Source organism: Oncorhynchus keta, chromosome 12 (genome assembly GCF_023373465.1).
Source record: "Oncorhynchus keta strain PuntledgeMale-10-30-2019 chromosome 12, Oket_V2, whole genome shotgun sequence".
NCBI lineage: Eukaryota > Metazoa > Chordata > Actinopteri > Salmoniformes > Salmonidae > Oncorhynchus > Oncorhynchus keta.
Genome location: NC_068432.1, coordinates 56836743 through 56852484, shown reverse-complemented (window position 1 = coordinate 56852484; position 15742 = coordinate 56836743). Strand labels below are relative to the sequence as shown.

At 36.6% G+C, this 15742-nt stretch overlaps 1 protein-coding gene across 1 annotated transcript in view; it reads right to left on the bottom strand.

Annotated features, from left to right (window-relative positions):
* Positions 1-15742, bottom strand: part of LOC118377518 (ephrin type-A receptor 5-like) — a 225241-nt gene that overhangs the window by 107080 nt on the left and 102419 nt on the right. Inside the window, 2 exon segments of the mRNA XM_052458753.1 lie at positions 9696-9786; positions 9788-9911. Coding sequence (XP_052314713.1) covers positions 9696-9786; positions 9788-9911 — 215 coding nt within the window.

Here is a 15742-nt window from a genome sequence, read left to right as displayed (position 1 = left end):
CAGAGGGCTCAGTGGACCAGACAGAATGGGGTCAAGACATGAAGGAGACCGTGATCCAGAGGGCTCAGTGGACCAGACAGAATGGGGTCAAGACATGAAGGAGACTAGAACGTGATCCAGAGGGCTCAGTGGACCAGACAGAATTGGGTCAAGACATGAAGGAGACCAGACCGTGATCCAGAGGGCTCAGTGGACCAGACAGAATGGGGTCAAGACATGAAGGAGACCAGACCGTGATCCAGAGGGCTCAGTGGACCAGACAGAATGGGGTCAAGACATGAAGGAGACCAGACCGTGATCCAGAGGGCTCAGTGGACCAGACAGAATATTTTAACAGAGACATGAAGGAGACCAGACCGTGATCCAGAGGGCTCAGTGGACCAGACAGAATGGGGTCAAGACATGAAGGAGACCTTACCGTGATCCAGAGGGAGTGGACCAGACAGAATGGGGTCAAGACATGAAGGAGACCAGACCGTGATCCAGAGGGCTCAGTGGACCAGACAGAATGGGGTCAAGACATGAAGGAGACCGTGATCCAGGGGCTCAGTGGACCAGACAGAATGGGGTCTCTTAAAGACCATATTTTTTGATCCAGAGGGCTCAGTGGACCAGACAGAATCTTCAAGACATGAAGGAGACCAACCGTGATCCAGAGGGCTCAGTGGACCAGACAGAATGGGGTCAAGACATGAAGGAGACCAGACCGTGATCCAGAGGGCTCAGTGGACCAGACAGAATGGGGTCAAGACATGAAGGAGACATCCAGAGGGCTCAGTGGACCAGACAGAATGGGGTCAAGACATGAAGGAGACCCCGTTCCAGAGGGCTCAGTGGACCAGACAGAATGGGGTCAAGACATGAAGGAGACCAGAGTGATCCAGAGGGCTCAGTGGACCAGACAGAATGGGGTCAAGACATTAGGAGACCAGACCGTTCCAGGGTCAGTGGACCAGACAGTTGGGGTCAAGACATGAAGGAGACCGTGATCCAGAGGGCTCAGTGGACCAGACAGAATGGGGTCAAGACATGAAGGAGACTAGAAGTTCCAGAGGGCTCAGTGGACCAGACAGAATTGGGTCAAGACATGAAGGAGTGTGATCCAGAGGGCTCAGTGGACCAGACAGAATGGGGTCAAGACATGAAGGAGACCAGACCGTGATCCAGGTGTTAGCCAGACAGAATGGGGTCAAGATGTGAAGGAGACCAGAGTTGATCCAGAGGGCTCAGTGGACCAGACAGTCAAGACATTAGGAGTGTTAGCCAGAGGGCTCAGTGGACCAGACAGAATGGGGTCCAGACATTAGATGAGACCAGAGTTCCAGAGGGTGTGGACCAGACAGAATTCAAGACATGAAGGAGACCAGACCGTGATCCAGGGGCTCAGTGGACCAGACAGAATGGGGTCAAGACATGAAGGAGACCAGACCGTGATCCAGAGGGCTCAGTGGACCAGACAGAATGGGGTCAAGACATGAAGGAGACCAGACCGTGATCCAGAGGGCCAGTGGACCAGACAGAATGGGGTCAAGACATGAAGGAGACCAGACCGTGATCCAGAGGGCTCAGTGGACCAGACAGAATTGGGTCAAGACATGAAGGAGACCAACCGTGATCCAGAGGGTTCAGTGGACCAGACAGAATGGGGTCAAGACATGAAGGAGACCGTGATCCAGAGGGCTCAGTGGACCAGACAGAATGGGGTCAAGACATGAAGAGACCTGATCCAGAGGGCTCAGTGGACCAGACATGAATGGGGTCAAGCATGTGGGAGACAGACCGTGATCCAGAGGGCTCAGTGGACCAGACAGAATGGGGTCAAGACATGAAGGAGACCAGACCGTGATCCAGAGGGCTCAGTGGACCAGACAGAATGGGGTCAAGACATGAAGGAGACCAGACCGTGATCCAGAGGGCTCAGTGACCAGACAGAATGGGGTCAAGACATGAAGGAGACCAGACCGTGATCCAGAGGGCTCAGTGGACCAGACAGAATGGGGTCAAGACATGAAGGAGACCAGATGATCCAGAGGGTCAGTGGACCAGACAGAATGGGGTCAAGACATGAAGGAGACCGTGATCCAGAGGGCTCAGTGGACCAGACAGAATGGGGTCAAGACATGAAGGAGACCGTGATCCAGAGGGCTCAGTGGACCAGACAGAATGGGGTCAAGACATGAAGGAGTCAGAGATCCAGAGGGCTCAGTGGACCAGACAGAATGGGGTCAAGACATGAAGGAGACCAGACCGTGATCCAGAGGGCTCAGTGGACCAGACAGAATGGGGTCAAGACATGAAGGAGACCAGACCGTGATCCAGAGGGCTCAGTGGACCAGACAGAATGGGGTCAAGACATGAAGGAGACCAGACCGTGATCCAGAGGGCTCAGTGGACCAGACAGAATGGGGTCAAGACATGAAGGAGACCGTGATCCAGAGGGCTCAGTGGACCAGACAGAATGGGGTCAAGACATGAAGGAGACCGTGATCCAGAGGGCTCAGTGGACCAGACAGAATGGGGTCAAGACATGAAGGAGACCGTGATCCAGAGGGCTCAGTGGACCAGACAGAATGGGGTCAAGACATGAAGGAGACCAGACCGTGATCCAGAGGGCTCAGTGGACCAGACAGAATGGGGTCAAGACATGAAGGAGACCAGACCGTGATCCAGAGGGCTCAGTGGACCAGACAGAATGGGGTCAAGACATGAAGGAGACCAGACCGTGATCCAGAGGGCTCAGTGGACCAGACAGAATGGGGTCAAGACATGAAGGAGACCAGACCGTGATCCAGAGGGCTCAGTGGACCAGACAGAATGGGGTCAAGACATGAAGGAGACCAGACCGTGATCCAGAGGGCTCAGTGGACCAGACAGAATGGGGTCAAGACAGTCGAGTAGCCAGAGAGTATTCACGGCTGCTGGATACATTATTTTAACAGAAACATTAGACTTGAATTTGATTCTGTTTGCTGTGATTTAAGTAGCCTGGCTTACGCGATCCACGTGACTCACGGCGTAGGTAGAGATGTGGCCGCACTGATCTCAAAAGGACGCTGTTAATGCCATATTTGCTCATAAATTGTGCAACAGGGTTTCATTCATTCATTCTCTTAAATGTATTTTTTTTCCTCTCTGGTGTTGAGTCTTCTTATTGGTTGGAGTGGAAAATTCAACCATTGTAAAAGAAGGGGGCGGGGCTCAGGGGCTGTGTGTGGCTGGGAACAGCCAACCAGTAAAAGCCCAGCCCCCTTCATTATCAACGCGTTGTGCCGACAACATCAAAGAGCCAATCCAGAGTTAGGTGTTAGCCAGAGTTAGATGTTAGCCAGAGTTAGGTGTTAGCCAGAGTTAGGTGTTAGCCAGAGTTAGGTGTTAGCCAGAGTTAGGTGTTAGCCAGAGTTAGTGTTAGCCAGAGTTAGGTGTTAGCCAGAGTTAGGTGTTAGCCAGAGTTAGGTGTTAGCCAGAGTTAGGTGTTAGCCAGAGTTAGGTGTTAGCCAGAGTTAGGTGTTAGCCAGAGTTAGGTGTTAGCCAGAGTTAGGTGTTAGCCAGAGTTAGGTGTTAGCCAGACAACTGATTGATGAATCAAATCGTGTTATGTTGTAGCCAGACAAACAATGACTTTTTTTTTACTGCGGTTCGAGTCCCACAAGCATTAGAAACAGCCTTGGGATACAGTGGGAACATGTAGGTCTGAGCAAGTGAGAACATGTAGGTCTGAGCAAGTGGGAACATGTAGGTCTGAGCAAGTGGGAACATGTAGGTCTGAGCAAGTGGGAACATGTAGGTCTGAGCAAGTGGGAACATGTAGGTCTGAGCAAGTGGGAACATGTAGGTCTGAGCAAGTGGGAACATGCAGGTCTGAGCAAGTGGGAACATGTAGGTCTGAGCAAGTGGGAACATGTAGGTCTGAGCAAGTGGGAACATGTAGGTCTGAGCAAGTGGGAACATGTAGGTCTGAGCAAGTGGGAACATGTAGGTCTGAGCAAGTGGGAACATGTAGGTCTGAGCAAGTGGGAACATGCAGGTCTGAGCAAGTGGGAACATGTAGGTCTGAGCAAGTGGGAACATGCAGGTCTGAGCAAGTGGGAACATGTAGGTCTGAGTGTGATGTCATCAATGCTTGTGGAAATTGTATGTATGCAAATGGTAAGTTGTCTAGTGTTTACGTCAATGTGTTAAACTGTTGTTATAAATTGTTACATAAACTACAAAAAGTTTAATAAAATAAACAAAAAAAAGTAATTGTCTGCTTTACTTCGGTGCTTTACTATAGTGGTGTTTTTGGTAAGGGATAGTGTGGTATAGTGTTATGTTGATATATATACTATAATAGTGTGGTATAGTGTTATGTTGATATATATACTATAATAGTGTGGTATAGTGTTATGTTGATATATATACTATAATAGTGGGGTATAGTGTTATGTTGATATATATACTATAATAGTGTGGTATAGTGTTATGTTGATATATATACTATAATAGTGTGGTATAGTGTTATGTTGATATATATACTATAATAGTGGGGTATAGTGTTATGTTGATATATATACTATAATAGTGTGGTATAGTGTTATGTTGATATATATACTATAATAGTGTGGTATAGTGTTATGTTGATATATATACTATAATAGTGGGGTATAGTGTTATGTTGATATATATACTATAATAGTGTGGTGTAGTGTTATGTTGATATATATACTATAATAGTGGGATATAGTGTTATGTTGATATATATACTATAATAGTGTGGTATAGTGTTGTTGATATATATACTATAATAGTGTGGTATAGTGGTGTGTGTGTGTGTGTGTGTATATACAGTACTAGTAAAAAATGTGGAATAACAGAACTATGAAATAACACATAAGGAATAATGTAGTAACTAAAAAGTGTTAAACAAATCAAAATGTATTTTATATTTGAGATTCTTCAAAGTAGGCACCCTTAGCCTTGATGACAGCTTTGTACACTATTGACATTCTCTCAACCAGCTTCATGAGGTAGTCACCTGGGATACGTTTCAATTAACAGGTGTGCCTTGGTAAAAGTTAATTTCTGGAATTTCTTTCCTTCTGAAATGCGTTTGAGCCAGTCAGTTGTGTTGTGATAGGGTGGTATACAGAAGGCAGCCTTATTTGGTAAAAGACCAAGTCCATATTATGGCAAGAACAGCTCAAATAAGCAAAGAGAAAACACAGTGCAGTCACAGAAACCATCAAGTGCCATGATCATGTTCAGTCTCTCGATGTGCAAAACCGATAGAGACATGCCCCAAGCGACCTACAGCTGTAATCGCAGCAAAAGGTGGCGCTACAAAGTATTAACTTAAGGGGGCTGAATAATTTTGCACGCCCAATTTTTCAGTTTTTGATTTGTTAAAAAAGTTTGAAATATCCAATAAATGTCGTTCCACTTCATGATTGTGTCCCACTTGTTGTTGATTCTTCACAAAGAAATACAGTTTTATATCTTTATGTTTGAAGGCTGAAATGTGGCAAAAGGTCGCAAAGGTCGCCGAATACTTCAAGGTCGCCAAATACTTTGGCAAGGCTCTGTATATATGCCCTGTGTGTTGGCGTGATCATTTTGGTTGCACCGGTGTAATACATTTGATAAACGACAGAACCCTGCTCTCTGCGCCTGATTCCATCCACCACTCATAGTTATTCGTAACACTTCCAATAGGATTGGGCGATCCCCTGAAAGCAGCTCATTAAATTAGAAATCTAATTCACAGTAGGAAATCCAGTCCACATGAAGAGTTGCACAACCTTGTCAGAGGACTCAGAACACTCTGCTTGTTGCGCTGCTCTACGTGCATAGTTGGCCTAGTGTCACAGGTCATTGAAATGTTACGTAATGTGTGAGATAATCTAAGCTATCGACTCCTCCCCTCTCTATCCCTCAATCTGTCAATCAATCAAATGTATTTATAAAGGCCTTTTTACATCAGCCGGAGTCACAAAGTGCTATACAGAAACCCCCCAGCCTAAAACCCCAAACAGCAAACAATGCAGATGCATAAACATGGTGGCTCGGAAAAAACTCTATAGAAAGGCCGGAACCTAGGAAGGCCGGAACCTAGGAAGGCCGGAACCTAGAAAGGCCGGAACCTAGAAAGGCCGGAACCTAGGAAGGCCGGAACCTAGAAAGGCCGGAACCTAGAAAGGCCGGAACCTAGAAAGGCCGGAACCTAGGAAGGCCGGAACCTAGGAAGGCCGGAACCTAGGAAGGCCGGAACCTAGAAAGGCCGGAACCTAGAAAGGCCGGAACCTAGGAAGGCCGGAACCTAGGAAGGCCGGAACCTAGGAAGGCCGGAACCTAGGAAGGCCGGAACCTAGTAAGGCCGGAACCTAGGAAGGCCGGAACCTAGGAAGGCCGGAACCTAGGAAGGCCGGAACCTAGGAAGGCCGTAACCTAGGAAGGCCGGAACTTAGGAAGAAAGGAACCAGGCTATCAGGGGTGGCAAGTCCTCTTTTTAGCTGTCGGAGATTATAACAGAACATGGCCAAGACGTTCAAACGTTCATAGATGACCAGCAGGGTCAAATAATAATAATCAATAATCCAATGTCTATGGAGAAAGTATCCAAATACAGGGCTTCTCCAAAGACATGAGTCAGAGAAGAGGTGTTCGGAGAGAGGCACTCTGCTTTATCATTAATTGGTTGGTGTCCGCAGGGCAAGGTGTGAGGCTCCAATGGGTGTGTTTCACTGACGGAGTGGGCTAATGGGTTTGAGTTTCTTCTCTTTTCTTTCTTCGTCTCTCATAGTCTCTGTCTGTGGAGCCTCGATATGTTGGCTATATAGACAATTCCACTAACCTGCCTGGTTGGTCTATGGTAAAGGTAATGTATATAATATATATAGATCATGTGAAGACACTAACCTGCCTGGTTGCTCTATGGTAAAGGTAATGTATATAATATATATAGATCATGTGAAGACCTTAACCTGCCTGGTTGGTCTATGGTAAAGGTAATGTATATAATATATATAGATCATGTGAAGACACTAACCTGCCTGGTTGGTCTATGGTAAAGGTAATGTATATAATATATATAGATCATGTGAAGACCTTAACCTGCCTGGTTGGTCTATGGTAAAGGTAATGTATATAATATATATAGATCATGTGAAGACACTAACCTGCCTGGTTGGTCTATGGTAAAGGTAATGTATATAATATATATAGATCATGTGAAGACACTAACCTGCCTGGTTGGTCTATGGTAAAGGTAATGTATATAATATATATAGATCATGTGAAGACACTAACCTGCCTGGTTGGTCTATGGTAAAGGTAATGTATATAATATATATAGATCATGTGAAGACACTAACCTGCCTGGTTGGTCTATGGTAAAGGTAATGTATATAATATATATAGATCATGTGAAGACACTAACCTGCCTGGTTGGTCTATGGTAAAGGTAATGTATATAATATATATAGATCATGTGAAGACACTAACCTGCCTGGTTGGTCTATGGTAAAGGTAATGTATATAATATATATAGATCATGTGAAGACACTAACCTGCCTGGTTGGTCTATGGTAAAGGTAATGTATATAATATATATAGATCATGTGAAGACACTAACCTGCCTGGTTGGTCTATGGTAAAGGTAATGTATATAATATATATAGATCATGTGAAGACACTAACCTGCCTGGTTGGTCTATGGTAAAGGTAATGTATATAATATATATAGATCATGTGAAGACACTAACCTGCCTGGTTGGTCTATGGTAAAGGTAATGTATATAATATATATAGATCATGTGAAGACACTAACCTGCCTGGTTGGTCTATGGTAAAGGTAATGTATATAATATATATAGAGATCATGTGAAGACACTAACCTGCCTGGTTGGTCTATGGTAAAGGTAATGTATATAATATATATAGATCATGTGAAGACACTAACCTGCCTGGTTGGTCTATGGTAAAGGTAATGTATATAATATATATAGATCATGTGAAGACACTAACCTGCCTGGTTGGTCTATGGTAAAGGTAATGTATATAATATATATAGATCATGTGAAGACCTTAACCTGCCTGGTTGGTCTATGGTAAAGGTAATGTATATAATATATATAGATCATGTGAAGACACTAACCTGCCTGGTTGGTCTATGGTAAAGGTAATGTATATAATATATAGAGATCATGTGAAGACACTAACCTGCCTGGTTGGTCTATGGTAAAGGTAATGTATATAATATATATAGATCATGTGAAGACACTAACCTGCCTGGTTGGTCTATGGTAAAGGTAATGTATATAATATATATAGATCATGTGAAGACACTAACCTGCCTGGTTGGTCTATGGTAAAGGTAATGTATATAATATATATAGATCATGTGAAGACACTAACCTGCCTGGTTGGTCTATGGTGGTAAAGGTAATGTATATAATATATAGAGATCATGTGAAGACACTAACCTGCCTGGTTGGTCTATGGTAAAGGTAATGTATATAATATATAGAGATCATGTGAAGACACTAACCTGCCTGGTTGGTCTATGGTAAAGGTAATGTATATAATATATATAGATCATGTGAAGACACTAACCTGCCTGGTTGGTCTATGGTAAAGGTAATGTATATAATATATATAGATCATGTGAAGACACTAACCTGCCTGGTTGGTCTATGGTAAAGGTAATGTATATAATATATAGAGATCATGTGAAGACACTAACCTGCCTGGTTGGTCTATGGTAAAGGTAATGTATATAATATATATAGATCATGTGAAGACACTAACCTGCCTGGTTGGTCTATGGTAAAGGTAATGTATATAATATATATAGATCATGTGAAGACACTAACCTGCCTGGTTGGTCTATGGTAAAGGTAATGTATATAATATATATAGATCATGTGAAGACACTAACCTGCCTGGTTGGTCTATGGTAAAGGTAATGTATATAATATATAGAGATCATGTGAAGACCTTAACCTGCCTGGTTGGTCTATGGTAAAGGTAATGTATATAATATATATAGATCATGTGAAGACACTAACCTGCCTGGTTGGTCTATGGTAAAGGTAATGTATATAATATATATAGATCATGTGAAGACACTAACCTGCCTGGTTGGTCTATGGTAAAGGTAATGTATATAATATATATAGATCATGTGAAGACACTAACCTGCCTGGTTGGTCTATGGTAAAGGTAATGTATATAATATATATAGATCATGTGAAGACACTAACCTGCCTGGTTGGTCTATGGTAAAGGTAATGTATATAATATATATAGATCATGTGAAGACACTAACCTGCCTGGTTGGTCTATGGTAAAGGTAATGTATATAATATATATAGATCATGTGAAGACACTAACCTGCCTGGTTGGTCTATGGTAAAGGTAATGTATATAATATATAGAGATCATGTGAAGACACTAACCTGCCTGGTTGGTCTATGGTAGTTCGTGTGAGCCAAAGGTCTGCCACCATCACAGAGTTGTTCCTGAGACTGTATGTAATATATAGAGGTGAAGACACTAACCTGCCTGGTTGGGAGGTAATGTATATAATATATATAGATCATGTGAAGACACCGCCTGTCTGGTCTATCCTCATAGTGTCTAATCAACGCTGAAGACACTAACAGGCCTGTTGGTTTAGGTAAAGGTAATGTATATAATATATAGAGATCCTTCCTAACCTGCCTGGTCTCCTGGGAGTTGGTGGTGATTCCAGGAAGACAAACTGTCGTCCGGGGGTTGGTGAGCTCAGACACTCCGTTGACGGCCTCCATCGAACGTGTAGTTCGTGTGAGCCAGAAGGTCTGCCACCATCACAGAGTTGTTCCTGAGACTGTTGCGATGGGGCAGGAACCGCACCGTGCTCTCACACTCCTCATAGTGACTGTTATAGCTGACTATAACATAGTGTTATTCCTATCATTAAGTCTGGGGCATGATGGAAACATTATAACATAGTGTTATCCCTGTAACGGGACTATAACATAGTGTTATTCTACTATAACTATAACATAGTGTTATTCTACTATATAACATAGCCGTTATTCCAGGAAGACCTATAACATGGAATATGTTATTACTATAACATAGTGTTAGGGACAATAACATAGTGTTATTCTACTATAACTATAACATAGTGTTATTCTACTATAACATAGTGTTATTCTACTATAACATAGTGTTATTCTACTATAACATAGTGTTATTCTACTATAACATAGTGTTATTCTACTATAACATAGTGTTATTCTAACTATAACATAACATAGTGTTATTCTACTATATAACATAGTGTTATTCTGCTATAACTATAACATAGTGTTATCTATACTATAACATAGTGTTATTCTACTATAACATAGTGTTATCTACTAACATAGTGTTATTCTACTATAACATAGTGTTATCTACTATAACATAGTGTTACTATAACATAGTGTTATTCTACTATAACATAGTGTTATTCTACTATATAACATAGTGTTATTCTACTATAACATAGTGTTATTCTACTATAACATAGTGTTATTCTACTATAACATAGTGTTATTCTACTATAACATAGTGTTATTCTACTATAACATAGTGTTATTCTACTATAACTATAACATAGTGTTATTCTACTATAACTATAACATAGTGTTATTCTACTATAACTATAACATAGTGTTATTCTACTATACTATAACATAGTGTTATTCTACTATAACTATAACATAGTGTTATTCTACTATAACTATAACATAGTGTTATTCTACTAACTATAACATAGTGTTATTCTACTATAACTATAACATAGTGTTATTCTACTATAACATAGTGTTATTCTACTATAACTATAACATAGTGTTATTCTACTATAACTATAGTGTTATTCTACTATAACTATAACATAGTGTTATTCTACTATAACTATAACTATAACATAGTGTTATTCTACTATAACATAGTGTTATATTCTCTATAACTATAACATAGTGTTATTCTGCTATAACATAGTGTTATTCTAACTATAACATAGTGTTATCTGCTATAACTATAACATAGTGTTATTCTACTATAACTATAACATAGTGTTATTCTGCTATAACTATAACATAGTGTTATTCTACTATAACATAGTGTTATTCTACTATAACATAGTGTTATTCTACTATAACATAGTGTTATTCTACTATAACATAGTGTTATTCTACTATAACATAGTGTTATTCTACTATAACATAGTGTTATTCTACTATAACATAGTGTTATTCTACTATAACTATAACATAGTGTTATTCTACTATAACATAGTGTTATTCTACTATAACATAGTGTTATTCTACTATAACATAGTGTTATTCTACTATAACTATAACATAGTGTTATTCTGCTATAACATAGTGTTATTCTACTATAACTATAACATAGTGTTATTCTACTATAACATAGTGTTATTTCTAACTATAACATAGTGTTATTCTAACTATAACATAGTGTTATTTCTAACTATAACATAGTGTTATTCTACTATAACATAGTGTTATTCTACTATAACATAGTGTTATTCTGCTATAACATAGTGTTAACTATAACATAGTGTTATTCTACTATAACTATAACATAGTGTTATTCTACTATAACATAGTGTTATTCTACTATAACATAGTGTTATCTCTACTATAACATAGTGTTATTCTACTATAACTATAACATAGTGTTATTCTACTATAACATAGTGTTATTCTACTATAACTATAACATAGTGTTATTCTACTATAACATAGTGTTATTCTATAACATAGTGTTATTCTACTATAACTATAACATAGTGTTATTCTGCTATAACATAGTGTTATTCTACTATAACATAGTGTTATTCTACTATAACATAGTGTTATTCTGCTATAACATAGTGTTATTCTACTATAACATAGTGTTATTCTGCTATAACATAGTGTTATTCTACTATAACTATAACATAGTGTTATTCTCTATAACTATAACATAGTGTTATCTCTAACTATAACATAGTGTTATTCTGCTATAACTATAACATAGTGTTATTCTACTATAACATAGTGTTATTCTACTATAACTATAACATAGTGTTATCTCTACTATAACATAGTGTTATTCTACTATAACTATAACATAGTGTTATTCTACTATAACATAGTGTTATTCTACTATAACTATAACATAGTGTTATTCTAACTATAACATAGTGTTATTCTACTATAACATAGTGTTAACATAACATAGTGTTATTCTACTATAACATAGTGTTATTCTACTATAACATAGTGTTATTCTACTATAACTATAACATAGTGTTATTCTGCTATAACTATAACATAGTGTTATTCTACTATAACTATAACATAGTGTTATTCTACTATAACATAGTGTTATTCTGCTATAACTATAACATAGTGTTATTCTACTATAACTATAACATAGTGTTATTCTGCTATAACATAGTGTTATTCTGCTATAACTACTATAACATAACATAGTGTTATTCTACTATAACTATAACATAGTGTTATTCTACTATAACATAGTGTTATTCTACTATAACATAGTGTTATTCTACTATAACATAGTGTTATTCTTATAACTATAACATAGTGTTATTCTACTATAACTATAACTATAACATAGTGTTATTCTGCTATAACTATAACATAGTGTTATTCTACTATAACATAGTGTTATTTCTAACTATAACATAGTGTTATTCTACTATAACATAGTGTTATTTCTAACATAGTAACTATAACATAGTGTTAACTATAACATAGTGTTATTCTGCTATAACTATAACATAGTGTTATTCTGCTATAACTATAACATAGTGTTATTCTACTATAACATAGTGTTATTCTACTATAACATAGTGTTATTCTACTATAACATAGTGTTATTCTATACTATAACATAGTGTTATTCTGTGTTTCTCTAACTATAACATAGTGTTATTCTACTATAACATAGTGTTATTCTACTATAACTATAACATAGTGTTATTCTACTATAACATAGTGTTATTCTACTATAACATAGTGTTATTCTACTATAACTATAACATAGTGTTATTCTACTATAACATAGTGTTATTCTACTATAACATAGTGTTATTCTACTATAACATAGTGTTAATTCATAGTGTTATTCTGCTATAACATAGTGTTATTCTACTATAACATAGTGTTATTCTACTATAACATAGTGTTATTCTACTATAACATAGTGTTATTCTACTATAACATAGTGTTATTCTACTATAACTATAACATAGTGTTATTCTGCTATAACATAGTGTTATTCTACTATAACATAGTGTTATTCTACTATAACATAGTGTTATTCTGCTATAACTATAACATAGTGTTATTCTACTATAACATAGTGTTATTCTGCTATAACTATAACATAGTGTTATTCTGCTATAACTATAACATAGTGTTATTCTACTATAACTATAACATAGTGTTATTTCTATAACTATAACATAGTGTTATTCTACTATAACTATAACATAGTGTTATTCTACTATAACTATAACATAGTGTTATTCTACTATAACATAGTGTTATTCTACTATAACATAGTGTTATTCTACTATAACATAGTGTTATTCTACTATAACTATAACATAGTGTTATTCTGCTATAACATAGTGTTATTCTACTATAACATAGTGTTATTCTACTATAACATAGTGTTATTCTGCTATAACTATAACATAGTGTTATTCTACTATAACTATAACATAGTGTTATTCAGCTATAACTATAACATAGTGTTATTCTACTATAACATAGTGTTATTCAGCTATAACTATAACATAGTGTTATTCTACTATAACATAGTGTTATTCAGCTATAACATAGTGTTATTCTACTATAACATAGTGTTATTCTACTATAAAATAGTGTTATTCAGCTATAACTATAACATAGTGTTATTCTACTATAACATAGTGTTATTCAGCTATAACTATAACATAGTGTTATTCTACTATAACTATAACATAGTGTTATTCTGCTTACTATAACATAGTGTTATTCTGCTATAACTATAACATAGTGTTATTCTACTATAACATAGTGTTATTCTACTATAACTATAACATAGTGTTATTCTACTATAACTATAACATAGTGTTATTCTACTATAACATAGTGTTATTCTACTATAACATAGTGTTATTCTACTATAACATAGTGTTATTCTACTATAACATAGTGTTATTCTACTATAACTATAACATAGTGTTATTCTACTATAACATAGTGTTATTCTACTATAACTATAACATAGTGTTATTCTACTATAACTATAACATAGTGTTATTCTGCTATAACTATAACATAGTGTTATTCTACTATAACATAGTGTTATTCTACTATAACTATAACATAGTGTTATTCTACTATAACATAGTGTTATTCTGCTATAACATAGTGTTATTCTGCTATAACTATAACATAGTGTTATTCTACTATAACATAGTGTTATTCTACTATAACTATAACATAGTGTTATTCTGCTATAACTATAACATAGTGTTATTCTACTATAACTATAACATAGTGTTATTCTGCTATAACTATAACACAGTGTTATTCTGCTATAACTATAACATAGTGTTATTCTAACATATATTCTACTATAACATAGTGTTATTCTACTATAACTATAACATAGTGTTATTCTACTATAACTATAACATAGTGTTATTCTACTATAACTATAACATAGTGTTATTCTAACTATAACATAGTGTTATTCTACTATAACTATAACATAGTGTTATCTACTATAACATAGTGTTATTCTACTATAACTATAACATAGTGTTATTCTGCTATAACTATAACATAGTGTTATTCTACTATAACATAGTGTTATTTCTATAACTATAACATAGTGTTATTCTACTATAACATAGTGTTATTCTACTATAACATAGTGTTATTCTACTATAACTATAACATAGTGTTATTCTGCTATAACTATAACATAGTGTTATTCTACTATAACATAGTGTTATTCAGCTATAACATAGTGTTATTCTACTATAACATAGTGTTATTCTACTATAACATAGTGTTATTCAGCTATAACTATAACATAGTGTTATTCTACTATAACATAGTGTTATTCAGCTATAACTATAACATAGTGTTATTCTGCTATAACTATAACATAGTGTTATTCTGCTATAACTATAACATAGTGTTATTCTGCTATAACTATAACATAGTGTTATTCTACTATAACATAGTGTTATTCTACTATAACTATAACATAGTGTTATTCTACTATAACTATAACATAGTGTTATTCTGCTATAACATAGTGTTATTCTACTATAACATAGTGTTATTCTACTATAACATAGTGTTATTCTACTATAACTATAACATAGTGTTATTCTACTATAACATAGTGTTATTCTACTATAACATAGTGTTATTCTACTATAACATAGTGTTATTCTGCTATAACTATAACATAGTGTTATTCTACTATAACATAGTGTTATTCTACTATAACTATAACATAGTGTTATTCTACTATAACATAGTGTTATTCTACTATAACATAGTGTTATTCTACTATAACATAGTGTTATTCTACTATAACATAGTGTTATTCTACTATAACATAGTGTTATTCTACTATAACTATAACATAGTGTTATTCTACTATAACTATAACATAGTGTTATTAC